This window comes from Pantherophis guttatus, chromosome 4 (genome assembly GCF_059756535.1).
Source record: "Pantherophis guttatus breed Tessera chromosome 4, ASM5975653v1, whole genome shotgun sequence".
Taxonomy (NCBI): domain Eukaryota; kingdom Metazoa; phylum Chordata; class Lepidosauria; order Squamata; family Colubridae; genus Pantherophis; species Pantherophis guttatus.
Window position 1 is genome coordinate 842,838 of NC_142066.1, and position 25,677 is coordinate 868,514.

The window sequence follows — 25,677 nt, forward strand, 5'->3', positions numbered from 1 at the left end:
TCCCTGGCCAGACTTCCATCCACGCCCACAAACTCTGCCCAACAAAGCTGCACTCACACTGCCAGCAGAAGTTTGTTACATGGTGTGTTTTGCTTTGTATTTTCATGAAAAAAGGAAACGTACTTAGCTTTTTTTCACCCTCATTGATGCCAGATTTGCTCTGCTTCTTCACTTTGATCTGGTGTTCTTTCTGTCCCACTTCTGAAAGCGCCACTTCAGTTTTCTTCTGCCAGGCACTCCTCTCTGCAGGTAGAAATGCCTCCGACATCTCCCTGAGAAAACCACACGTGGTGAATTCCTCCCCCCCTCAGTGTGGTGGGTGAAATTGCACCTTCTTGCAAAAAGCTAAAAAAAGCTACACCTGGAGGTTACTGGCTGCTGTGGAGATAGAAAGTGAGCATCTTAGGATCTGTTGCACTTACGTAGTGACTAACAAGCACATTCTGGGGCAAGTAACGCCAGGCATATCACTGGAAGGCAAAATCATGAAACTGCATCTCACTTCCTTTGGCCATGTCATGCGGGAGAATTTAGTGGAGAAAGCAGTTATGTTGGGAAGAGTGAGCGGTAAAAGGAAACCAGGCTGCCAAAGAACACGGTGGCCGGACACCATCAAAGCTGGCACCAGCCAGAGCATGGAAAGACTCAAAGAAGCAGCACAAGATCGGGAGAGGTGGAGAGACCCCCTGGCCCAGAGAATCGCCAAGAGTCGGACATGGCTGAACGGATGACATCATCAACATTATCGTGCACTTAAGAGAGGCAAAATGATGTAGAGGCTGAACTGTGGATTACGACCAGGGACGGTTTACCCAGCCTATGGAGACTCCCAGGATGACTTCTGTCCATCCCTTAGCCTCCCTCGTGACATTATTACTGAGGGCAACTGGAGGAAGGGGAAGGAGGGCTATGCAGGTCAACCTCAGCATCGGGAGGAAAGATGGATATGAATATAATAACTAAGCAAACCCACAAAGGGGCCAGTCCTCAATTTTTCCTGTGAAAGAACAGCTGATCCACTTCTCAATAAAAGCTGCTCTGAACATACAGCTTTCCCTCAAATTCCCCTCATTTGGAGCGAAGGAGTGAGCCTTTGATTCTGTCTTATCCAAAGAATGGCTACACGCTTGAGGAACAAAGGAAATGCATGTTTCTGAAGTCAGGTTTACTTCTTTTTTTTTTTAAAAAAAAAGCTATGGAAGAGAGAAGGGGTCACTTAATATGCCACATGAAATAAATAATTATGTTATGGTTTAAGTTGATGGCCAGGTTCACACAATAAGTTACGACAATAGTGAGCATGCTAAACCATAAACTCTTTGATGTATCCTTTATTCTTTTTTTAGTCTGGAAGTTTTAATGATACCTGCTGTGGATGTTTGACCAGCACAACAGCTCCCTGGATCCTTGCATGAAATACATCATCTCGAGGGCAGTGCTGCCCAATGGCTAAACGATCTAGGTAGCCGGTCCTAGGTTTAGCCACCCCAGTAACTGCTCATACTTAATTTAATTTTATTCATCATTTTATTCATCATTCGGGATGTGGGCTTTTAAAGTGGTTCACTGCTCTGATGTTTTATATTTTGATACACATTTTATATGCTGCTATTGTGAGTTTTTATGCATTAATGTGGTGTTTTGTTACATCAAGTGAAATAAAGAAAAAAACCAGCACAACAGTATTAACCATGGGGGGGGGGGAATTCAGCAAATATAAGTTTTATTTTTTTTTTTTAATTATCCAACCCCATTTTAACTTATTCCAACATGGTGGGGGGATCCCCAGGCCTAGGCTGCCACAAAGAAGAGGGGATCAACCTATTCTCCAGAGTTCCAGAGGATAAGATAAGAAACAAGGAGAGAAGCAATCAGGAATTAAGGAGAAATTTCGTGACAGGGAGAACAATTAACCAGTGGAACAGCTTCCCTCCAGAAGTTGTGGGTGCTTCATCACTGGAGGTTTTTAAGGAGACCATTTGTCTGAAATGATATAGGGTCTCCTGCTTGATCAGGGGTTGGACTAGAAGACCTCCAAGGTCCCTTCCAACTCTATTCTGATTTGAATTGAAATATTCCCCCGACTTGTTTTACCAGCATTTTGAATCTCATTTTATGATAGTTACCTGCAATCCCAACTGAGTTTAATCATACGCGTAGCAAAGGTTAAGAACCCCCTTCTGGCTATCCTTTTCCCATTCAAAACTAAGAAACAGCGATTGCCCGTTATCGGAATTTCTTTCCCATTGTCCAGGACCGGCTGCTAGGCTGCAAACCATCAGCTGCTCAAGTCTGCCACCTGCATTGTGTGTACTTGGGCGCCACCATTGGGCCACAAGATGATGCGCACCCATCCACAAGCCACTGTGTTGCTTTCCTAAGTGTTACTAGTGATGGGCTAGAGGTCAGGGGTCCCCAACCACTACCACCCGGTCTATGGATCAGGACCAGTCCGTGGCATGCCAGCAACCGAGCCATGCAAGCAAGTGAAGCCCCATCCGTAGGATGCAGGCAGCAGGCGAAACCACATGTTTGGTCCATGGAAAAACCTCTCTCCACAGAACCGGTCCCTAGTGCCCAAAAGGTTGGGGGCCACTGAGTTAGAGATCAGGGAGGCTGTTGGGGCTTCCTCAGAGCTGAAGCTTCTTCTTCTCCACATTTGTAAGCACGAATGAAAAATAATATGCTAAGAGTTTCCTTCTAAATTTTGTCCCTCTGTGAAAAACAGTCACAAATAGCTAAAATAAGGTGTGGGGGGGGGGAGGTTCTTTCATTCCTTGTGTGAAAATACTTGGTGGGGATGTCCCTGTGGCTTGAGCAAGTTGGGAAAGGCTCGTGTGAGAGCAAAATGCCTGAGGAGGCCTGTGATTTATTAAGCCAGAATAACAAACTCAGGATGGAACAGCCTTCTACCCCCAATTCATTTTTGCTTCCTTCATTTTTCTTCTCTCTCTGCCAAAGGAGACCGTTTTCTGCCCTTTTAAACCACTTTTAATCAAATTATCAGCTTCTGATATGGAAGAACAGAGTTGGAAGGGACCTTGGAGGTCTTCTAGTCCAACCACCTGCCCAAGCAGGAGACAGTCCAATTTCTTCTTATATCGTGTGAAATTCGGTACCTTTTGAATGTTACTGCAGTGTTTAGTGCAGATGGCACCACGTTTTCTGTTTCCTTATTCTCATAGCAACATTTGAGGGGTGCAGTGGCCTAGAAGTGGAGCTCTGGCCTCAATATCAGGAGGCTGTGAGTTTGATTCTAGATAGCAGCAGATATTTCTCGCTCTCTGGGCATACTGAGAATATATTTGCTGAATATAACTCCGCATTGGCAACAGGAAGGGCATCCGGCCAGTAAACATTCAGCTCTATTGAGTTGCCCAGACTCCACCCCGCATGGGTTTATGGGGTTGTTAAAAGGAGATGATGATGATAGCAACATTTCTGGAGCTTTCAGATCACCAGGGCAAGAGACAGGAGGACAAGAAAGATCCATCGCTTTGGTTCTGCTGCTGTTCTACTTGATTCTGCTACTTTCACGCTTTGTTATATTCTGCAGCAGTTAAATGCAGATTGACAACATCCGGAGCTCAGAAGTAGCTTTTCCCCCACCCACATTCAGAATGTTTGAGTAAAAGGAAGGGTTTTTGGGGGGGGTTTTGTTTTGAGTCAAAATAATATATTCCAAAATCAGTTCTACAGCAGATGGCGGTACTGTAGTCGACCTTGGCTGATCTTGAAAAGCTGCCGAGGGCTTGTTACTGTACTTGGATGCGAAACCACAAGGAAGTTCCCGGGGCTGTAGGATGAGCTAGTAGGGAAAATAAAATCCCCAGAAAGAAGCCAATAGAACAATTTCGGCTTTATTGCCAAGAAAACCACGTGGGCATGAAGACACAGGAAGCTGCGCTTCCGTCCAGGGGAATTTCACTTTGCTTATAAAAGTGATGTGTGTTACTCACCTTTTTGAACGCTGACCTTCAGCAGACTCTGCTGGAACCAGCCTCTCCTGAAGATTTTCTAGGAACGAGAAGGAAACAGCTTTATAAAGCTCTGACTGGGAGCCAAGTCTCAAAGATTAAAAATAAGTGTAGCTTCAACAGGGGGAAAAGTATTAGGCGGAACTTGTTTGATTTGAATGCTTAATATTACGTTGAGTGACTGCTTTGTTTTAGTTACTGTCATTTATTGGGCTCTGCACAATGCATTTCTCTAGTAAAAAGCATGTAAGTGCAGTACAGGTAGTCCTCGGTTTACAACTACAATTGAGCCCAAAATTTCCGTGGCTGAGGCAGTTGTTAAGTGAATTTTGCCCCGTTTTATGAGCTTTCTTGCCACCATTGTTAGGTGAATCGCTTCAGTTGTTAAGTTACACGGCTGTAAAATGAATCCGGTTTCCCCCTTGACGTTGCTTGTCAGAAGGTTGCAAAAGGGGATCATGTGACCCCGGGACACTGCAACTGTCGTAAATATGAGTCAGTTGCCAAGTGTCCGAATTTTAATCCCATGACCATGGGATGCTACAATGGTCGTAAGTGTGAAAAACGGTCATTAGTCAATTTTTTCAGTGCCGTTGTAATTTTGGTCACTAAACGTACCGTTGTTAAGTTGAGGACTGCCTGTATTAGAAAACTAATAGCTATAGCACGACTGAGGGGTAACCACAATGCTTAAAACAGCACTTGGCAAGTTGCAATAGGCAAAATCTGTATCTTCTCATCTTGACAAATTCAGTGGAACCGGATAGATAAGGAATTTTCATCTTTATGTTAAGAGCAGTTGCTTTTTAATTTGTAGAATAGAATAACTGATTTGGAAGGGACCTTGGAGGTCTTCTAGTCCAATCCCAGCTCAGGCAGGAAACCCTATATACCATTTCAGACAAATGGTTAGCCAATCTCTTCTTAGTAACTTCCAGTGTTGGAGACTTCACAACTTCTGGAGGCAAGTTCTCTCTTTCTCTCTCTCTCTCTTTCTCTCTCTCCTCACTTTCAACATACCCGTGCATTCCTGGGGAGACTTTTGAAGTATACTTTGGACAATCTCCTCAAATTGTGCATCAGTGAGAAACCCCTTTTCCTATGAAAAGATGAAAAGAGATGGGTGGAAGTAACTGCATAGCATATGATAAATATAAAAACTGGCTAGCACCAGAGTGGGGGTTATTTTTTTAATTTTTAGCTCAGAATCTTCTCTGGATTTAAAATACAGCTCAGACACTTATCTGGTGTGTCCCAGCTCTGGAATTGCCTTGTAAGTTTTCCAACACAATTAAAACTGCTGATCTTTGGCCTTGACATTTTTAAACAAGCCTCCCCAGCTCATGCCTTCCAGATGCATTGGAGTTCAGCTTCCATGATCCTAGACTTATATTAAATATATTTGCTAGTCCTTTAAAAGTGTCAAAATAGTATTTGGTTTTGATCTAGAAAGTATTGAATATTTTATAGATGAATTTCTATCCCATTCCTTCCACAAAAAAAAGAGAAAAAAATCTAAATATATTAAAGTGATTTAACTTCAGTAAAGGGAAAGTTTCTATTGACTGTACACTCTGCATTTCCCAATCTTCATCTATAAGAAAATAAAACATCTAGGAAACGTTTCTGAGGTGCTCCAGAGAGCTCCCGCAGACAAAAGTAATTAATTTATAATCACAATATAGGTTGTACCAAAAAAGAGAAAAAAATTTAACGGGTGTCAGGAATTTTAGTATCAATCCTTTGTGTTGCGTTCTGTTCTGTGATTTTACAGGGTGTAATTCTACATTGTTTTGCCTTTGTAAACTGTCCCATGATTTTCCAACTAAAGCTTATATATAAATCAAATACAGAGAAAAAAGAAAATTGAAATATTAATTGCCCATCCTAATTTTTCGAGGAGAGACTGGAGATATGAAAGTCCAGGACTCCAATTTTTCCTGAGCTGAAACTCTGGCATGGGAATCTCACTCAAGGAAACGAAATCTACTATCCCACCTACATTCTCAATCATTTCCAAATTCTTCTTGCACTCAGATTTCTTTTCTACGTTAGACATGCTCCCTTTCTGTCTTTTACTTTGCACTGGTGAGATAGTCACGGATTTGACGGTAATTCCATCTTTTGGTTTGCCGTGAAGCTCCAATTCACCTTTTCCAAAGGGTGTACGGTAAGACTTCACTACAGGAGGAGCAAAGGCTTTTTTGGACATTTTGTTGAATTCTGAAACAAGAGAAATCACATTTTCATTAGTGGTGTATAAATAATACAATGCAAGAAGGAAGGAAGGAAGGAAGGAAGGAAGGAAGGAAGGAAGGAAGGAAGGAAGGAAGGAAGGAAGGAAGGAAGGAAGATTCAATGCTAACACACAGAGTACAATCCACCAAGGGTTACTTTAAAGAAACTAAAATATTGTTATTGTTATTTTGGTCTATAACCTGACACCTCCTTTTATTTCATTTGGAGACTGTAGTAAGAGACAAATGTCCATTTTCAGTAGAAACTCTGGGAACAACTCTTGTTTTTTGTTTTCGAAAGAAGAGAAATTTGCAAAGTTTTATTCTTTGCTTAAGGCTCTGACTTTTATCTAGAAATTGAAAAGATACTAGCTGTTTTCCCTTTCCCCAATTTCCAGAATACACACAGGGTAAGATGAGGGGGCATACATACAGGTAGTCCTTGACTTACAAAAAAGTTCATTTAGTGATTTTTCAAAGTTACGGCACTGAAAAAAGTGACTTATGACTACTTTTCACAGTTATGACTGTTGCAGCATACCCAGGGTCACGTGATCAAAATTCAGACACTTGGCAACTGACTCGTACTTATGACAGTCGCAGTATCCCGGGGGTGGTGGTCATGTGATCCCCTTTTGCGGCTTTCTGATAAGCAAAGTCAACAGGGAAGCCAGATTCACTTAACAACTGTTACTCACTTAAAAACTGCAGTGATTCACTTAGCAACTGTGGCAAGAAAGGTCATACAATGGGGGCAAAACTCACTTAACAACTGTCTCGCTTAGCAGTGGAAAAGTTGGGTTGAATTGTGATTGTAAGTTGAGGAATGCCTCTTCAGGCTCCCTTATTTCTCAGACTGAATTGAGGCAGGAATTGGGCTCTTGAGCTGAGCCTTCTGAAAAGCACACTGGCATCAATTTGCTGGCCCCTATTCCACAGTGGCATATAATGCTGAGCTTTCGTCCTTACGGTGGGATGTAAAGGAAGAGGTTGGTGGGTCTTCCAGCACATGGTAAGCGTGTATGAGTGAAGGGGGAAGGAGCTTGCCCAGTGCTCTTCCTTGCCTGTTAGCTATAGGTAGTCCTTGACATACAACCACAATTGAGTCCAACATTTCCTTTGTTAAGTAAGTCATTTATGTTTTGCCCCATTTTACAACCTTTCTTGCCGTTGTTGTTAAGTGAATCACTGCAGTTGATAATTTAGTAACCTGGTTGTGAAGTGAATTTGGCTTCCCTGTTAACTTTGCTGATCAGAAGGTCGCAAAAGAGACACTGCAGTGGTCATAAATGTGAATCAGTTACCAAGCATCTGAATTTTGATCATGTGACCATGGGGATGGTGCAAGGGTCGTAAATGTGAAAAAAAAAATTAAATGTGAAAAACTTTTTTCAGTGCCGTGATAACTTTGAACGGTCACTAAATGAACTGTTGTAAGCCGAGGACTCCTTGTATTAGGAAGAAGATCGTGCTAACCTAGAAAGAGCTAAACCTGTGTTTGAAAACAACCCAGCCAGCTGTCAAGGCCATGGGCTGTTGCAGAGGGTGGTAATCAGCAATGAATAAGATCCACCCTGATTACTTCTGCAAGGTCAGAGGGATACTGGAGCACGTGACCAAGAAGTCCAGTTCTGATCTCACAGAAGGGCGAAGGAGAAGCTGTGGACCAGCCTTAGAGAACAAGCACAGAACAAATTCGCATCGTGGTGATTGACCTGAGCGGCATGAAAACAAGCATCACCCTAGCAGCTAATGCTGCCGAAGCAGGGATGGAATAAGCAGACACACACACATGTTGAATAACATGAAAAACTATACAGGTAATCTTCAATTTACGACCACAATTGAGACCAACTTGTCTATTGCTAAGAAAGATGGTTCTTAAGTGAATTTTGCCCCGTTTTATGAGTTTTCTTGCCACCATTGTTAGGTGAATCGCTTCAGATGTTAAGCTGGTAACGTTGTGAAGTTAATTTGGCTTCCCCATGGACATTGTTGGTCAGAAGGTCGCAAAAGGAAATCATGTGACCCCGGGACTCTGCAACTGTCATAAGTACATGCCAGTTGCCAAGTATCCAGATTTCAATCACATGACCACAGGGATGCTGCAATGGTTGCAAGTGTGAAAAATGGTTTTAAGTCACTTTTTTCACTGCCGTTGTAACTTCGGTCACTAGATGATAAGTCAATACAGGACTACCAATATTGCACGACTATGGAGAGAGATGCTGTGCAAGGCTTGTCCCAGGAGTATCGAGGCATAAAGTGTAATGCATGTGCATAAGTTCCTAAAACTAATAAAAGTTTTAGAAATAGTAAAAAAAAAATGCAAACATGCAAAAACGTGTATTGGCAGAAGTAATGGAAAGCCCATCACAGACCTCCGGCGACACAATAAGTCCATTCATCTCAAAATAATTACTTTAATAAATAAAGAACGGAGCACAGACTGATCATCGCTTACCGTTCTTTTTGCTTCGGCTTGTCATTGTTCATCCACCTGCCTTGGAGATTTTGCTTTACGTTCTGTTTTATGAAAAATAAGAGGAGGAACAGGGAGAAAAGGCCAAGTGCCTGTTATTTTTGCCACTTTTTTAAAAAAAGGAACCTGCCATCCCACTATCTGAACACATGGGGACATTCCCCCAGATTTTCCTTTCTTTCACTCTATGCATACTACACTATATCTAGATTTAATTATGTAATATCTAGATTTAATTATGTAATAAACATCGTCTCTTCACCATATGGTGGTACATCTCCAAGTGTGTCACATCTGCAGCGACAGAGAACTGTGACAGACTGATGAACATATTGGAAAAGTAGAAGGTTGTTTTAGGAGCTGAATGTGGCGATTCCTGTCAGCCTTAAATTTCATGTCTCCATTTCCAATCCTCAGAATAACAGAATTGGAAGGGACCTTGTGAGTCATCTAGTCCAAATCCCCGCCCCGCCTAGTCTTCCTCCTGCCCATTTCCCATCACTGCCCTCCCAACTTTCCTAGTAGGTAAGGGATGATCAATTGGAACAGATTTTAACACACTGAAGCTGCCCTTTTGCGATATCAGAATAAGGGGAAAAAATAATACTTCAACACTAGCATAAATAAGGTCAGCTTAAGCCTGTCTCAATCACAAACTAGACAAGAGAGGAAGGGGATACATCAGAAAAAAGATATTGCAAGTGCCCTATTGGTTGATGCCATGGTTTAGTGCCCCATAAGGCATTAAGATCATCCAAGCAGAAAACAAGAACAACCAAGCAAAAGCCATCAGATTCTGACAGTGACGGAGTTTAATAAAAAAAATGTACAGTTTTCTATACTGTTCTTTCAAAGGACGATTTTTAAAACATTTCCTTTGAAAGAAAATACCTGTTGTCCCCAAAACTGGGCTTTTGCTTGGTGTCGAAGCCGATGAGTTACCCAACACAAGGTGTGATACAAAATTATACTTATATAATTATAATTTTGATATCTAGATATAAGGACCCTGGTTTGAACGCTAACCAAGGGCCCCGATCACAATCTTACAGCAATTTTTATAATCAGAGGATGATCACATCTAACCCTTTGTCCTTCCCCTAATAATGCATGCATAACAGATAATATTGGTTATTTGGATTTCAGCCCCCTAAACCTTTATGCTTATTATGCTAAATAGCTAAATGTCACGTCACCTGTTTTTCACCCCAGGTCACAGGTATCTTGCAAAGTGTGCCAACTATGTGGTTTTTCTTATCAGCAAACTATTTTTGTTCCTAATATCCTGGCTAGTGGTTTTCTAACAGGTAAGGTACTAGCTTTTGCTTCGCTACGGCTGTGCAGCCCCCACCTTCCTATTACAGAGCAGAATAAAAGAACAGTTTTGTCTCAAGGCAGAACCCCCACTCCCCCGCCTTCTTCTGCAGAGAAGAATAAAAGCACTTTTAAATCTTTGTCTGAGGCAGCACCCCCACTCCCCCACGACCCCTCTCCAAATAAAGAGAGAAGACAGGAAGGAGCAAAGCTCTTGTTGTAAGGCAAAGAAATGAAGACAAAATGTTTTATCAGAATTCATATTCCTCACTCTCATGTCCATGACATCCACACCTGGGTCCTGTCTCCACATATGACCCTTCCTCTGATTCCCAGGTCCTCATCTGTACATACATTCCATCATCTGATCCTTCATACTCCCATAGGTTAAGATTCGTTTAGAAGAGATGGATAACAGTTATACAGTCAGATTGGCTTAGAAATTCTAACTCCTTGGAGTTAAGAATCGAGAAGGACCCCTAAATTTCAGATCAGCTCTTTCTATGGATCATAGCATAATCCTAGATTTGAAAGGCACTCTTTCCACCTCTTTTAACATCTTCATTTCAATCTCGTTCTTCATTCTGTTTTTATCTTGTTAACAATGGTTTTTATAGGGTTAGGGTAGTACTGTATATTTTTACAGATAGTCCTTGATTTATGACTACGATTGAGCCCAAAATTTATGTTGTTAGGTGAGACATTTGTTAAATGAGTTTTACCCCATTTTATGACCTTTGCCTTTGTTATTAGGTGAATCACTTCAGTTAGTAACCCGGTTAAGTGAATCTGGCTTCCCCATTGACTTTGTTCATCAGAAGGGTGCAAAATGGGATCCCGTGACATTGGGGACACTGCAATCATCATAAATACGAACCAGTCACAGTAATGTAATGAAGCGGGCTCTGATAGATGACCACTGGATAACTTTCTATTCACTCTATTCTAAAAAGCAATGCATCCGGTTGGAAAAAGTACAAACTCAGCCAAAATCCTTTTGGTTCCTCTAGGAGGCCTCTAAGTTGTCAGAAGAAAGGAACATTCTAATGACATACAGCTTAAAGGTTGGTTAGGTCAAGGGGATCCACATGAGTTAAAAGTTGTCTATCGTCAGAAGATATTTGAATCTATGCTTCAGTAATCTACAAAAAGAATTATGACTGTTTTGCAAAGAAACTCTGTAATTAGGAAATGTCAATTAAAAATGATAAATGTATATGACCATATGAATTGCTGAGTTAACAGAATCCTTTGTCTAGAAGGGTATAAAACCATTGTACCTAATTTCTGTCTTTGTTCAACGCTTCATGTACAGAGCCTTGAACCTATTGCGCAATATATAAATTTGTCTCTGATTGACCCAAAAGTTGTGTTTGTCTTATTAAATCCACAACAACAGAGCAGCTGAATTTTGATCACATGATCATGGGAGCACTTCATAAGTATGAAAAATAATCATAAGTCACTTTTTTCAGTGCCGTTGTAACTTTGAACTGTCATTAAATGATCTGTTGCAGGTTGAGGAACACCTATTTTGTAAACTGCAGTCTCTTAGGTGAGATGGGTAGAGTATTAATCTGATAAATAAATAAAAATCTGTTTACTGATGACGTCTGAAATCATACCATGCCCTCACACTCAATGGCTTCATGTAGATTTTTAAATGAAATAGGGCAGGAGGATTGAGACCCGCAGCACAACACACTAGATCCCTCAGAGATCTTTTGAGGGGAAAACTATCGGTAGAGATTGGAATGAGCAGGACAAAAATGGTAACAGAAAAAGTTTGCCTAAAAAAAAAACAACCTTCAAAGTAGAATATTTATCATTTAAACCCAGGACACCAGATACCTTAAGCCGGTACTAAGGAAGCCATCCAGATGAAAAGTTTATTTTTTTTAAGGCAAACTTTTTTGGGTTTTTTTGCTACCATTTTCTCCTGCTCATTCCAATCTCTACCAATAGTTTTCTCCTCATAAGATCTCTGAGGGATCTTCTCACAAAAAAGGGGATCAAGGGAGATTATCTTGGGGCTACTAAAGGACTAAATGGATCTTTTTTGAGGATGAAGCATTTTCTCAGCTTGGAACAAAAGGTTGCGTCTTCCTAGTTTTCTGTTGGCTCAATTTCTGACTAAATTTTGGTGAGAAGAACTCACGCAGAGGTGAAATAAATAGATAAAAATTAAATATATGATATAAACATAGCCAGGGACTCCTTGTTAAAGCACCAGCGAGAAAAAGCCACATTTGCAGCTGAACCCAAGGAATCTTGACATGGAGGCTCATTTTGAGATTTAAAAAGTGCCTGTGGGGCCTCAGAATGCCCATCCTTTTTTCTACTGCTTTTACTGGCATTTTGTCGGCAAAGGAAATGCTGTGAAATTTAAGAATTAAAGCCCTCTCCTGTGCCACAGAGGGGATTTTAATGTGGATTTTCGAGGCTGTGGTATCCATGACAAAGCAAACCTGGCACCTCAATGCTTTTTCTCGCCTCAGCATTTTTTTCGTGAGGTAAAAAAAGAAAAAAAAAGCGCGGGGTGGACAGAACCGGGCCTTTTGTGTCACATTTGTGCCACAAGGACAAACTTCGCCTTGTTTGCTTTAATAAAGCTCAACATTACCTCAGTTTTTAAAAAACTTAAAAAAAATTGCTTTGCGCGTAAACTGAGGTAAAAAAAAAAAAAACACAACCCCAGCAAGCGAGAAGCGCGCGCCCCCGTTTCTGCCCCTAATGCGCAGGCGCGCTCCCCAGCACGCGGCCTCCGCACATCCGGGTCTCCGCTGCCCTCGAAGGGGGCGTGTTCCCTCTCGCGCTACTCTAGCACTGAGTCATGGAATGCCCGGGACCCGCTTGTTGTGCCGCAGGCTCGCGCGTCGCGCATGCGCAGAAGAGACCGGCTGAACATCGGGGATCAGAACGGCTGTCGCCGCCGCCGTCCGCGGTGCAAGTTGCGAGTTTGCCGCCGTGGCTCAGGAAAATTCCGCCCTTTTGCAGCCTCTTTCCATTACGGGAAGGCGGTTGGCCGCCTGATGTTTGCAATCACTCGCCCACTGAGACAGCTGCACAGCTTTGGTGGACGGCGAGAGGTTCAGCCTCTGCGCCTAATTGGGGCTGCAAAAGATCCCGAATAACAAAGGGCAGTTAGGAGGTCTGTTGGGGGGGGAAGGGGGGCGTTTAGCTTGGATTGATACAATACGTTGCAAAAAAGGGGGCGAGCTTGCTTTGCAGCAAGCAAGCCCGTCGATCTCCAAAATCTGGGCTTGCAGAGACACTCCAACGCCCGGAAGCGACTTACGTTGTGGTTGCGTATCTGGAGGCGAGCAAGAGGGTGCAAGTCACGCTAAAACATACCGGGAAGTAGCGAGAGAGCGGATGGCTGTGGGCGTTTCCGACTACAGCTCCCCATCTTCCACAGATCAGCCCAGTGCAAAGGCGGTGTTGGCTGTGGATAATGGGGTTTGCAGTCCAATGCGTGCACCCAGCCAATGCAAAGAAGAAAACCCGAAAATCCTAAATCTATTGGGGAGGGGGCGGATTTATTACACGCACGCGCTTAAGGCAGGAAGGGGGGGGTGTCGCCTTTCGCACATGTGCAGAGTGTATATCCTGGACTCTGGGAAACTACAAGTACCAGGAGGCTTTGCAAGCGCTCTCTCCTTCGGGAAGCCAGGTCACGTGATCCTCCCACAACTGCCCATATTGGGAGCCCTTTGCTGCTGCTGTTGTTTACATGGGATTACGATGCAAACCTCCGTCCCTGCAGCCACAAGCAAGTTTCTCCTTAAGAGACGTGGAGAATCCGCTTTGGAGACTTAAATTAACGCCCGCAAAGAGGACTAGAAGCCTTAGGAGACTTAGTTGGTCCTGCTGCCACCTTTATATTCTACAATTGAGAATTATTCTTTCATTATTACCACCCTTAATAAAAATAGTAAACATTTTCCTGGACGGAACGTAAGCTTTGGACCGAAGAAACACTGTCACGGGCACGTGATACGCCCCGCCCTCAGCAAACAAGGACCCTCGCCCACACTTTCGAGAAAACGATCTCGGCAGCTGATTGGTTAAAGACTCGGTACACCACTTCCCCTACTGGTCGAAAAGGGGTAAAGGAGGCGGGAGCAAGAGGGGGAGGTGGCTTCTTGAACGCCCCGTAGAGAAGATTCCTATTGGCTGCCCGTCCACGCGTGTGGCGACGATGGCGACCACCGATTGGCCGACGCTGCGAAAAGGGGGCGCGTTTCCCTTCGGCCCCGCCCTTCGCGTATATAAATCACAGTCGCAGGGGGAGCGTGCCATCGCGGGAAAGCGGTAGGCGCGAAGCGCTCTTCCTCCGGCGGTGTTGGGGGGCGCGCGCGCATGCGTCGCGAGCGACGGGCGGGGAACCTCTCGGCGCGTGCGCGCCGGGCTCTGACGCGAGCGGGAGAGGAGCACCGCGGCTGCGCCGCGCGGGGGCTGCCGGGGCGGCGCTCGAGCGCGCGTCCGCACGGCGCAGGCGTAGGAGGAGCAGCCCGTCGAGGGGCGGGGCGGGGCGGAGCGGAGCGCCGACTGAGGCGGCTACAGCCGCGAGGAACCGAGCGCGGCGGCGGCGGTTTGCCGGGCCCGCAGCCGGTTCTCCCGGCCAGGCATGATCGAGATGGCCACGGACAAGGAGACCTTCCTCGTCCCGGCGCCGCCGCCCCCGTTGCTGAAGGCCCCGGCCGAGGACGAGGCGCCTGAGGGGCCGCCGGCAGCCGAAGACCCCCAGCGCCGTGAGGAGACGGCCTCCGAGCAGCTCCAGCGGCCCCGCAACGGCTTCCAGGCGCCCCCGAGGGCCCCGGGCGCCGGCGCCGGAGGAGGGAAGCGGCGCAACAGCTGCCACGTCGGGGGCTTCAAGCCTCCGGCCTTCAAGCGGCGCCGCCGGGTGAACTCGGAGTGCGACCCGGTGCTTCCCTCGGAGTTCCTGCTGGGCGGCAACATCTTCGACCCGCTGAACCTCAACAGCCTCCTGGACGAGGAGGTGAACCAGGCGCTCAACGCCGAGACCCCCAAGTCGTCGCCTCTGCCGGCCAAAGGGCGGGACCCCGTGGAGATCCTCATCCCCAAGGACATCACCGACCCGCTCAGCCTCAACGCCGCCCAGGAGGACCCGCCGGTGCTGGCCTCCCCGCTCAAGGCCGGGCGCAAGCGGCACCGCCACCGGGGGAACCAGCGGGCCGTGGGGGGCTCGGAGGGGGCCGGGAAGCCCCCCGCCGCTGCCGCCGCCGTTGCCCTCCCCACGGCCGCCGCCCCGCCTTCCTCCTCTTCCTCTTCCTCCTGCAGGTCTTGCCAGAAGGCCTGCAACGGGGCCACCCCGCAGCCCTACGAACTCAACACCGCCATCAACTGCAGGGACGAGGTGGTCTCTCCCCTGCTGCCGGAGGGCGGGGAACAGCCCCCAGTCCAGCCGGCCTCCAGGAGCACCTCCATCGCCTCTTCCTCTTCGGTAAGTGCCGGGAATCGCCACCACCACCACCACCATCATCACCACCACCGCAAAAGGCGCAGGACTTGTAGCAAATCCGAAGGGGGCAGCCGGCAGCACGGGGCCGGCGAGCAGCTTGGACGGAGCAGCCCCGAGCCGGGGCCGAGCCTGCCCCCCCGCAGCCGTCACCCCCAGGTGGCCTCCATGAATCAGCCGCAGCCTCGCCGGGCCTCGCGCAACAAGTTCCAGTACGGCAACTACTGCAAGTACTACGGCTACCGCAACCCCAACTGCGAGGACGTTCGGCTGCGGGCCATGAAGCCCGAGTGGTTCCGAGGCCGAGAGGTGCTGGACATCGGCTGCAATGTGGGCCACCTGACTTTGAGTTTGGCCAAGAAGTGGGGCCCGGCCCGAATGGTGGGGCTGGACATTGATGGGGCCCTAATTCATTCGGCCCGCCAGAATATCCGGCACTACCTCTCAGAGGAGATGCAGGAAGAACAGCAGCAGCAGCAGCGGCCCCAGGACAGTCACGGCGAGAGGGAAGGGGTTCCCCCAGCCAAGAAAACCTTTCCTGCCTCTCTCACGGCCAGCCGGGGTCCGATTGCTGCACCCACAGTGCCCCAGGACGGGGTTGATGCAACGGTCTTCCCTAACAATGTGATCTTTGTCAAGGTGAGTGAGAGCCCCCCCCCATTGGGCCAGGTGGGATTCCTTTGGGCTGCCACTGCTCCAGCCCCCTGCCCTGCAGCCCTGGCGCTCAGGTTTTGTGTGGCACAGGTGGGAGAGCTGTGCTTTTCCAGGGGGGACTCTTGACTGCTACTAAATGAATTAGCTGGACTCCTCCCCTTTGATCCCATTGCCCCACTGAAAACTCCTTCAGCTGCCCAGTGTGTGGAGGGGCCCTCGCCCATTCTACGGCAGGCACTCCCCTGTGTAAGAAGTAAGGGTGGCCGAGGGTGGGGGGCCTTGGTCATCTCTGATCAGGTTCTCCCTGGTCCATGAAAAGAGGGGGGCCTTGGAGGTGGAGGAGCTGGGAGGGAGAAGGGTCAGTGGAGGGAATTGGTGGCACCCTCCCATAACCGACAGGGTATAACCGACAGGGTCAGGTGGCTCTTCTGATGGCCAGGGGGAGGAAGAAGAAAAATCCTGCCTGAAAGGGAGGCTGCTGTAAAGATTTCCCCCCCACACCACCACCACCAAAACAGCATCTGCAGGGCAGCGAGGCCTGGGGGAGATGCTGAGCAGCTGGGGAAGAGGCCTTGTGAGGATTTGGGGAGGGGGGATGAAGCTTGGGAAAGGGGGGAGAGGGGGAGGTCTCCTTCTTTCCAGTCCGAAGGCAGTGAGTGTGTTGTATTCTACTTCTTCCTGTCGACCAAGAAGGGTTTGGAGAAATTTGGAAGGGGAGCCCAGCCCCCAGAATTGGGCCCCCTAGAGCTCCCTGCATAAATTGGGGGGAGGGGGCCCCAGGGACACTCAGTACCAGCTCTGGGAAAGAGGCAGATTCTGTTGGGAGGGAGAGATTAAAGCTCCCCCCCCCCAGCTGGCTTACCCTTAGAGCGGCCCTGAGCCCAGAAGAGGCGCTCTCCTCCACACCCCCACCCCCACCCCCAGCTGCTGTGGGGTTTCCTTGTCTTTGGACCTCTGCTGGCCTGGATCAGAACCTGAAGATGAGCCAGATAGGCAGGAACCGTTTACTGGGGTGGGGCTGACATGTTTTAACACCCAAATCATAATTCACTGAACATTTAAGAAAGGGAGAGGAGCACAGTCCAGTCAGATTTACAGGATTCTGTTACAGGTAATCCTCCCAGCACAATGGAGCCCAAAATTCATGTTGCCAAGTGAAACATTTCTTCAATTTTGCCCCATTTTATGACTTTTCTTGCCAAATGGTGAAGTGCATCACTGCACTTGTGGAGTTAGTAACGTGGTAAGTGAATCCGGCTTGACTTGGCCTGTCAGAAGGTCGCAAAAGCGGATCGCGTGGCCCCGGGGGCACCGCAACCGTCATAAATAGGAGTCGGTTGCCATGCGCCTGAATTTTAATCACGGGGATGCCGCAACGGTTGCAAGTATGAAAAGCGGTCCTGAGTCACTTTTTTCAGTGCCGTTGTAACGTTGAACAGTCACTAAATGAAGTAAGTGGGGGATGACCTGTATCGTGGGCCTTCTCAGCACAAGCAACCTTGTGCTACCTTGTAGGTGGGAGTCTGGGCTACCTACAGGGGCTGAGCCCCCCCCCCTTCTACCCTGTGAGCATAAAGGCAGAGGGCAGAGAAGGGCAGCCCTTGGGGGGTGGGGTGGGGGAGAAAGCCCCTGGGAGCCCTCTGGTCTCATAATGAGCCTTAGGATGACCCCTTCGATGCTGGCTCATGGCCCTGCCAAGCCTCAGGCCTGAGTGTGGCCTGATCCTTGTGGCTGGCCTGTTGTGCTTAGGGAAGACTTGGCCCCTTCTGCCCTTTCCTTTTGGTGCGGCTGATCTCCCCCTCCCTCCCTCCCTCCCTCTGTGCTGGGCTTCCTGGCTCTGCAGCCCAAGGCTGAGAGTTGCAGACTGGCCAGTGAGGGGGAGTGGGAGCACAGCTGGAGCCCTTGCAGCTGGGCTGGCTTCAAGGTTGCAAAGACGTCTCCCTCCTCCCTTGAGGCGCCTTCCCCAATCGGTCTCTCAAGGCCGTGCGTGGAGGGCCAAGGCCTGTCAGTCTTGGTGGGCTTCCTCAGCAGGGGCCCTCTTAGTTCATGGCTCCCTGGTGGGCAGCTGCATTCTCCCCGTGGGTGGGTGGGTGGGTGGGTGGGTGAGCTCTCCCTGACCTCCCCTCCCAGGGAGAGAGCGTCCCTCAAGGGAGACATCTGCAGGAGAGAAGAATATCTCACAGCTCAGGTGGTAGATTCTGGCACTGGCTTGTTGCCTTTGTGCTTCCAGATGTTTCCTTACCAAGCTTAGAAAAGATCTTCAGCAGGACTTTGGGTGACTTTTACTCAAAGTCCTGCTGAAGATGTTACCTAGTTTGGTGAAGAGACGTCCGGGAACAAACCACCTGGAGGCTGTCCACTCCGTAGCCTGCAGGTGGAAAGCAGCTGAAAGCCAGCAAACAATGACATGTATAAAAGGGGGAAAAAATGGCTCAGCCCACAGGCCACGCCGCACCTCTGGGGGAGGGCAGAGTCAGCGCCCTCCCAACAGACAGGCATCCCGACCAAAGGAGGTGAGTCCTCGGCTTACTTAAGTTTGCTTAGTGACCGTTTGAAGTTACAGTGGCCCTGAAGAAAGGGGCTTAGGACAGGGTTTCCCCGCTGCAGCCTCTCCATGGTCACCTGATCAAAATTCGGACGCTCCGCAACTGGCAGGCACTCAGGACTGTCGCAGGGACTCCTGGGAGTCACATGGTGCCCTTTTGCCAGCACCTGACAAGCAAAGTCAACGGGGAAGCTGGGTTCGCTTAACAACGGTCTCACTAGCTTTAACAACTGCAGTGATTTCTGGCAAGAATAGTTGTCAAAAGTCAAGGACGGTCTGTCTGGGGGGAGGGGCCCGAGGCCTGATGCTGGCTCTGCCAGACCTTGCAGGGTGGGCAGAATCCACTGGAGGGAGAGAGAGGCCAGTCCCATCCCAGAAAGGCCCCACAGATAATAACCAGCACTTCCGTGGGGCCCCAAGGCCTCCTGATGGCCTCTGATGCAGCCCCCAAAGCAGAAGGGTTGGGGGGGAGGGGATGCCCGTGAGAGCCCCTGCTGCTGAAGCTTCCGGAGCAGTCTTCAAGGGCAGCCTCAGAGAGAATGCTTGGCGGTCATCCGGATGAGAGGCGGCTACCAGGGGCCGAGCGCAGGGTGCCCTATCCAGGGATGAGTGCAGCAGTTGGGCAAAGGCCTTGGTGGCCACCGCTGCCCCTTCCCCATCAAGAGAAGAGGGGGGAGGTCTCCAAACTTGGCAGCTTTAAGGCTTGTGGAGTTCAGCTCCCAGGATTCCCCAGCTGCCTAGGGGATTCTGGGAATGGAAGTCCACCAGTCTTGGAGGCCTCTGTCCTAGAGGGACGCAGCCCCGCTCAGGATGAAGACCCAAGAACCCACATTGGGGGGGTTGGGGGGGGTTATCCCTGCTTAGCTCTCTTAGGGTTGAGCCAGAGTCTGTCCCTCCCCCCCTTTGGTGCCCTCACTGGGTGAGCAGGATTCCCTCAGTGTGCCGGCCGGCCTCTGTTGCCATCAGGGAGGGCAAGAGCTCAGTGCCCCGGCCTCACCCAGAGACGCTGAAGAGTCGTTGGGTGGGGGGGGGGGTGGAGGAGAGGGGCTGCGGCCTGTGGGGCAGAGCCTCTCCCCGTGGGTCAGCTGGAGCCCAGCCCACGTCCAGCAGCAGACCAACCGTCCGGCTTCCTTGGCAGGGCAACTACGTCCTGGACCGGGATGAGCTGCTGGAAGCTCAGAAGCCGGAGTACGACGTGATCCTCTGCCTCAGCGTCACTAAGTGGGTGCAGCTCAACTGGGGCGACGAGGGGCTGAAGCGCCTCTTCAAGCGCAGCTACCGCCACCTGCGGCCCGGCGGGGTCTTCATCCTGGAGCCCCAGGCCTGGTCCTCCTACAAGAAGAGGAAGAACCTGACGGTGAGCGACGGAGGGAGGGCCTTTTACACGTGCCGGGGTCAGAGTCTGGGCGGGCTGCCTCTTGCCCCGTGTCTGCCACTGTGGGGCACCTGCAGAAGTGGGCAGGGGGCGTCTTCCTTGCTGGTGCAAATCCCCCCCCCTTCTCTCCCCCCCAGGAAACAATATCCAGGCACTACCAACGGATTAAGCTGAAGCCTGAGCAGTTCCCTTCCTACCTGACCTCCTCCGAAGTGGGCTTCTCCAGCTACGAGTTGGTGGCCATGCCCAGAAACACATCAAAAGGTGATTGGGTGGAGGTGGGCGGGCGGGGGATACGCCAAAGCCACCCACCCCTCAAATAAAATGGCATTGTGTGGGGCGTTTGGAGGCCCTTCGTGGGCTGGGCTCCTCCAGAATTGCCACCCAGAGGTGCCAGCAGCCACGCCCTTCCTGGGTGGCAGCGTCTTGGCTGGACCGGCCAGAGGCAGCAGTGTTGATGGGCAGGTGCTGGGTGGGCACCGGGGAGCCAAGTTCGAGGGGAAAAGACTTTGGAGCCGGGATCTCTCTTGGCCCAAGTACATCAGGCCCTTCCCCCCCCCCCAACATGGCCAGAGAGCTCTTGCTGACTTCAGAAGCCCCCTGGGGCCTCCCTGGCCCCAGCTGCCCCCTTGGGAGAGGCTTCCTGGGCCCCTTGAGACCATCAGGGTCCTGAATAGAAGCAACGAGGAAGGCCAGGATGATGATTGACCAGGACACAAGCCCCTAACGTCTCCCCCCCCCCCGGCTCTTTCTCCCCCAGGATTCCAGCGCCCCATCTATCTCTTCCGCAAGGGCCACCTCGGAACGCATTGAGGAGCCTCCTCGCCAGACCTCGGGTGCCTCCCGGGCTGCCCCCTCCTCTTTTCTTGATGTGCCACGGCTGCTTCTCCAGGGCTGGAGGCGGCCGGGCTAGCACCCCCCCCCACTGCCCCCCACCGATGAATGTTGGCGTCCTCTAAAGGCAGAAGGGCCGGCCAGGTACAAGCGGGCGATGGATTTCGGAGGTGCCTGGCCTCGGCAAGAGCCCCCCCCCTGAGAAACGGGGGTGGGAGGGGCAGCACAGTTCTTCTGGGACCCTCCTGCAGCACAGCCTCCGATGGGGTGCAGGACGCGTGGGGAGGTTGAGGCAGAAGCAAGGCAGCCCTGCCCAGGATTGGGCCTCGTCTCCTGGGAGCTCACAGAGCTGCTTTCACCCCTCCAAGGCAGAAAGGATCTACCCAGGCTTGGTATCTCGGGGTGGGGTGGGGGGGTCATAACAGGCTCTGCTCATTCAAACCCTGGGAGGACAAAGGGGGGGGTCTTTTCCCCCCACCCCCACCCCTCAACATGGAAGCGGATGGAAGTTTTTCGTGTCTGCTGTGCCTCGCCTGCTTCCTAAGGACCACATAACCCACCTCCTGCCTGGAAGGGGGTGGGCTTCATCGGGAAGGAGGCCGTCTCCAGGGGGCTCAGCTGATCTCTGTGAGGTCCCCCCCCTTTTTTTTTTGGGCAATGGGGGAAGGAGGAGGACATAACTGGCTGCAACCCCCTCGCCCCTCCCAGTGAGAAGGCCCCCTCCTCCCAACCTTTCGGAGGGCCAAGAAGAGCCCCCCCCCAAAAGAAACCATCTGTAGTACTAAAGTGATCTTGTTTGAACGGAGTTTTATCTTTTAAAAAAAGTTGATTATATATATAAAAATAAAACCTACAGATTATTACCCGCTGCTGTGCCAATCTCTGGAGGGGGGGGGAGTTGCAAGGGGCTCTGCCTGAACAGCAAACCTGCCCCCTGCCTGCAGTTCATTTAGTGGCCGTTCAAAGGACCCACAACCGCTTCTCACACTTAGGACCCTTGCAGCATCCCTGTGGCCACCTGATGGAAGTTCAGACGCTTGGCCTCCGACTCAGAGTTATGACGGTCGCAGCATCCTTGGGGTGTGTGTGTGTGTGTCATGTGATTCCCTTTGGCAACCTTCTGACAAGCTGGGAAAATCCGGACTCGCTGAACGACCGGCTGACTCACATAACTGCAGCAATTGGCTTCACTGTGGCTGGAAAGGTTGGGAAATGGGGCAAAACTAAAGGGCCTGCTTTAGCAACGGGAACATGGGGCTCCATTGTGGTCGTAAGTCAGGGACTCCCTTGCACTACTTGGGTGTTCATCCTTCCGGCAGCGAAGCAAAAAAAAAAACCACACCATCCGCTGGCAGCTCAAGAGTTTTATGTACAGGAGGTCGCAGGGTGTGATTGTGTCTGTGTGCTTGTGCGTAAAGAGCCACATTGGGGGCCCCCCTCAGCTGGCCCACTGCTGCAGCTTCCGGTACATGAGGAAGGTGGTGGCCGGGTGGCGCCTCTGGGCCTGGAGCTTCAGGGGGGGAAGCCCCCCCACCTCCAGGAAGGGGGTCTCCGTGAACAGCTCCCGGGGCCTATAAAAGGCCATCAGGTCGGGCCCTTCCCCAGCCGCCTCCTGCAACAACAAAGGCAGGGAAAGTTTAGCTGAGCCCACCTTCACCTGGTGGATGGCGGGGAAAGCCCCTCCCCTGGGGGACCCTCTGCTCCCTCCCTGGGACCCCCGGCCCACCTTTCTGTCTCCGGGCTGGTACTGGACGAGGGCAAGCCTGCCCTGCACGGCGGAGCTGAGCACTTCGTCGGCTGGCACCTGCAGGCTGATGAGGCCCCGGTAGAGCTGCTGCTCCCGGGGGATGTTCAGCCCTGGAAAAGCAGAGAGCCTGAGATGGACCCCATGGGACCCAGACAGGCGGTCCTCGAGGTACAACGCTTCGTTTAGCGACCAAAGTTACAAAGGCACTGGAAAAAGTCATTTTGCACCCTGGCGGCCATCGCAGCCTCCCCTTGGACACGGGATCAAAATCCAGACCGCTTGGCAACCAACTCAAACTTGCGACCCGTCATGTGATCTCACAAAGTGAATCGGGGAAGCCAGACTCCATTAACAACCCTGGGGCTGACTCAACTGCAGAGATTCACTTAACAACCGTGGCGAGAAAGGTTGTAAAACGGCAAAATCTGGTTAACATGTCTTGCTTAGTGTAAATTTGGGGGCTCAACGGTGGTCGTAAATAGAGGACTGCTTGTAATCGGCTTCCCAGACTGCAACTCCCAGAGCGCCCAGTGGCTGGGCATTATGGGAATGAGAGTCTCACCGCCACCGCCACCCAGTCAGTGGGGGCTGCTGCCGTCCTCACAGCCCTACTGAGCCCCCAAAGCCAGTCCTCGCCTGGACCCCACCCCCCACGGGAAAATTTCCCTTCTGCATTGGGGCCCCCACGGAAAAGGCCCTGCAGGAACCCCCCCCCCATTTCCCTTGGGTTCCCCCACTCACCCTCGCCCACGCGAGCTTCGGCGGCGCAGCGAGCCACGAAGGAGCGCTGCACCAGTTGCTCCGCCGCCTGCCGGGCGTCGAAGGCCTGCTGGCGCGTGGCCCGCACCTCCGCCCCCAGGGCCAGGCTGCTGTGGGGCAGCGGAGCCCCCAGCTGGTTGGGGGCGGGAGGGGAGCGGCTTCTGGCAGGGGCTCCCCGGGGCTCCTTCCTCGGCGCCGCCGCCTCCTGCTCTGCCATCCGAAAGCGGACCTGCTGGGGTGGGGTGGGGGGAGAGCAAAGGGGAGCATCCTCGGCTTGGGAGGGTCCCTCGAGGCCATCCAGCCCACCCCCTGCGCGGGGCAGAGGCTCGGGGAAAGGGAGGAGGGGTCCCTCCTTACGTGTCTGGGGGGCGGCTTCTCCTGCTCTTCCCTCCGGAGGATGCCGCCGCCTCCTGCCCCCCTGGCCGCCCCGCTCCGCTCCGGGGTGAGCGCCACGGCGGGGTCCGGGCTGCAGCAGGGCGACGGGGGCGGCCGCGGGGTGGGCGCCGCGCAAGGGAGGCTCTCCCGGGGCCCCGCGGGAAGCGCGCCGGCCATGGCGAGACCTAGGCGGGCCCTCGGCTGCAGGGATCCCGGCGCCGGCCGCGGCTGATGGGTGCTGTAGTCCCGCAAAGCCCTGCAAACCGCCCGCAGCCTGGCTTTCCCCGGGCGGCCGGTTTCCAGGCTCCCCCTCAGCCGCTGCCGCCGGCAGTTTCCAGGCTCCCCCTTCCCCTCCCCTCCCCTCTCCTCCGCCGCGCTCCTCCGCTTCTCTTTGCCGCCTCCAAAGACTCGCTTTCCCATCCAAGATGGCGGCCGACCTGAAAGGGCCCTATTCAAAAGCTGGGGAGGCCATAGAGTCGCGAAGCCCAGAAAGAGTTCTTTCCACGAAGGAGAGAGAGAGAGAGAGAGAGAGAGGCAAAGAGCGCGCTTCCGCTACAGAGACGTCAAATCCTAGAGCGGCATCAAGGAAAGGGACGTCTTTTATGGACGCGACGCTGAACGCCGTAATGACGTCACGGCAGAGGCGGGCCAGAGGGAGTTTTCCGGATACGTCACGGAGGCTGGGCAAAAGAGCCGCACTTGCGCAGTAGGCGCGGTTTTGTAAATGCGCTGGTACAAATATCTATTGATATAGATATAAATATATGTATGCATAAATGATATTATGTATATTATGTTATATTTCTATCAGCGCATTTAGAAAGCGAGATTGCCCCAAATTGAACGCCGCGTCTTTTAAGTTTGGCGACTTCAATTCCCAGAAATCCCCATCCAGCCACTCCTGGGTTGAATTCTGGGAATTGAAGTCCGCTCTCTTTTCAAGGCGCCAAGTGTGAGAAACTCTGATTTTAAAAAAGGCTCCGTTGAAGAGGAAGCCATGCAAAGGCAACAGGGGCCCGGGCCGCTTTCTCGTGAGCTCCCTGGGAGGCTCCCCCCGTGCTGGTTGTGGAGCATGGGACTCCAGGTTGGATAAGGCTGGGGTGCCCCCCCCCGATGCAGACCGTGCACGGTTCCTGGTCCCTGGAAGGAGCCAGGGAAGGAAAAAAAAATCGCTCTGCCAAGATCCGAGCGGGGAATCCCCACGCAGACCCCTCCCCTCGGCACCTCCCATCATCCCCAGCCGGCAATGTGAAAGGATGCCGAAGGCGAGGAAGCTCCCTTTGCACAGGACGCCTCTCGTGCACGGGTGGATGGGTGGGTGGGGGTGGGTGGAGGAGGGGTCCTGCGTGCCCGGCTGCCATGCAGTCTATTCTTTCGGGGCTGCTGGAGGAGGTCTTCTCTCCCCCCCCATTTCCCTCCCCAGGGGAGGAAATGCCTCCGCCGCTGCCAAGGCTTCGTCTGCGCGCTTAATTGTTCTTCGCCAACTGCAGCGGAAAGCGGGATCAAAGGGGAGCGGCGGGGGGGGCGCTTGGGTGGGACCGGGGGCTCTCTGCGTGGGGGTGGGGGCGGCTAAGAGCTCCCGCGGCTCAGTTCTTCGCGAGTTGCAGAGTACATCCCCCACCCACCCGCGAGGCTTTGACACGAAAAGACGAACTGGCGGGGGTCTCCGTGCATCAAAGCGGGGTGGATGGGTGGGTGGGTGGGGGAAATCCTCCTTATCGGCAGGGTGGGGCAGAGGGTACCCTCCCTCCTCCACCCTCCACCCCAGAGCAAAATGCAAGAGTTGCTGGCAGGGGGATTCTGGGAAATGAAACCCACCCACCCTTCTCAAAGCCAAGGAAAGTTGAGCGGCGGTGAGGAGGGGGGCGCTTGGGTGGCACCGGGAGGGGGGGTTAT

General features: G+C 51.4%; 3 protein-coding genes across 10 annotated transcripts in view; 1 reads left to right on the forward strand and 2 right to left on the reverse strand.

Moving 5' to 3' along the window:
* ZCWPW1 (zinc finger CW-type and PWWP domain containing 1) overlaps positions 1-13,503 on the reverse strand; it is a 28,319-nt gene extending 14,816 nt beyond the window's left edge. For 3 of the 7 annotated variants that reach the window (XR_015734179.1, XM_034436601.3, XM_087893773.1), the window contains exons 1-6: positions 12,634-12,838; positions 8,679-8,740; positions 5,980-6,200; positions 4,998-5,076; positions 3,960-4,017; positions 124-272 (exon numbers count right to left, since the gene is read on the reverse strand). Coding sequence is in view for 6 of the 7 variants with exons in the window: in XM_034436601.3 (XP_034292492.2) it covers positions 124-272; positions 3,960-4,017; positions 4,998-5,076; positions 5,980-6,200; positions 8,679-8,703 (532 nt within the window). In the remaining variant the exon portion in view is untranslated. Of the gene's footprint in view, positions 1-123; positions 273-3,959; positions 4,018-4,997; positions 5,077-5,979; positions 6,201-8,678; positions 8,741-12,633; positions 12,840-13,308 lie in introns of those variants that run through there. The other 4 variants (XM_060684736.2, XM_034436602.2, XM_087893770.1 and 1 more) reach the window with 4 other exon arrangements.
* A 780-nt stretch (positions 13,504-14,283) lies between these two features.
* MEPCE (methylphosphate capping enzyme) lies at positions 14,284-21,763 on the forward strand. Its single transcript, XM_034436598.3, has 4 exons — positions 14,284-16,131; positions 19,830-20,048; positions 20,204-20,330; positions 20,827-21,763. Exons 1-4 carry the CDS (start codon positions 14,641-14,643, stop codon positions 20,877-20,879), a joined length of 1,890 nt encoding a protein of 629 aa, XP_034292489.2. The 5' UTR covers positions 14,284-14,640; the 3' UTR covers positions 20,880-21,763.
* On the reverse strand, positions 21,691-24,250 carry PPP1R35 (protein phosphatase 1 regulatory subunit 35). 2 transcript variants are annotated; one of them, XM_034436597.3, is made up of 4 exons: positions 23,764-24,245; positions 23,389-23,635; positions 22,627-22,757; positions 21,691-22,512 (listed from the first exon to the last, which is right to left on the reverse strand). In XM_034436597.3, the coding sequence occupies exons 1-4, from the start codon at positions 24,199-24,201 to the stop codon at positions 22,339-22,341; spliced, it is 990 nt and encodes a 329-aa protein (XP_034292488.2). In that variant the 5' UTR covers positions 24,202-24,245; the 3' UTR covers positions 21,691-22,338. The 2 variants fall into 2 exon arrangements, with proteins under 2 accessions (XP_034292488.2, XP_087749900.1); XM_087893774.1 differs by having other exon boundaries at positions 22,250-22,512; positions 23,389-23,638; positions 23,764-24,250.
* Positions 24,251-25,677: the final 1,427 nt, after the last annotated feature.

What these genes read in the sequence shown, in the direction of transcription:
- MEPCE (XM_034436598.3), top strand. Translation starts at nt 14,641, where the DNA reads ATGATCGAGATGGCCACGGACAAGGAGACCTTCCTCGTCCCGGCGCCG. An exon ending in ACAATGTGATCTTTGTCAAG is followed by an intron (nt 16,132 to 19,829) that starts GTGAGTGAGAGC and finishes CTTCCTTGGCAG; the next exon opens with GGCAACTACGTCCTGGACCG. An exon ending in AGAAGAGGAAGAACCTGACG is followed by an intron (nt 20,049 to 20,203) that starts GTGAGCGACGGA and finishes TCTCCCCCCCAG; the next exon opens with GAAACAATATCCAGGCACTA.
- PPP1R35 (XM_087893774.1), bottom strand. Translation starts at nt 24,201, where the DNA reads ATGGGAAAGCGAGTCTTTGGAGGCGGCAAAGAGAAGCGGAGGAGCGCG. An exon ending in AGAAGCCGCCCCCCAGACAC is followed by an intron (nt 23,639 to 23,763) that starts GTAAGGAGGGAC and finishes ACCCCACCCCAG; the next exon opens with CAGGTCCGCTTTCGGATGGC. An exon ending in CGAAGCTCGCGTGGGCGAGG is followed by an intron (nt 22,758 to 23,388) that starts GTGAGTGGGGGA and finishes CTGCTTTTCCAG; the next exon opens with GGCTGAACATCCCCCGGGAG.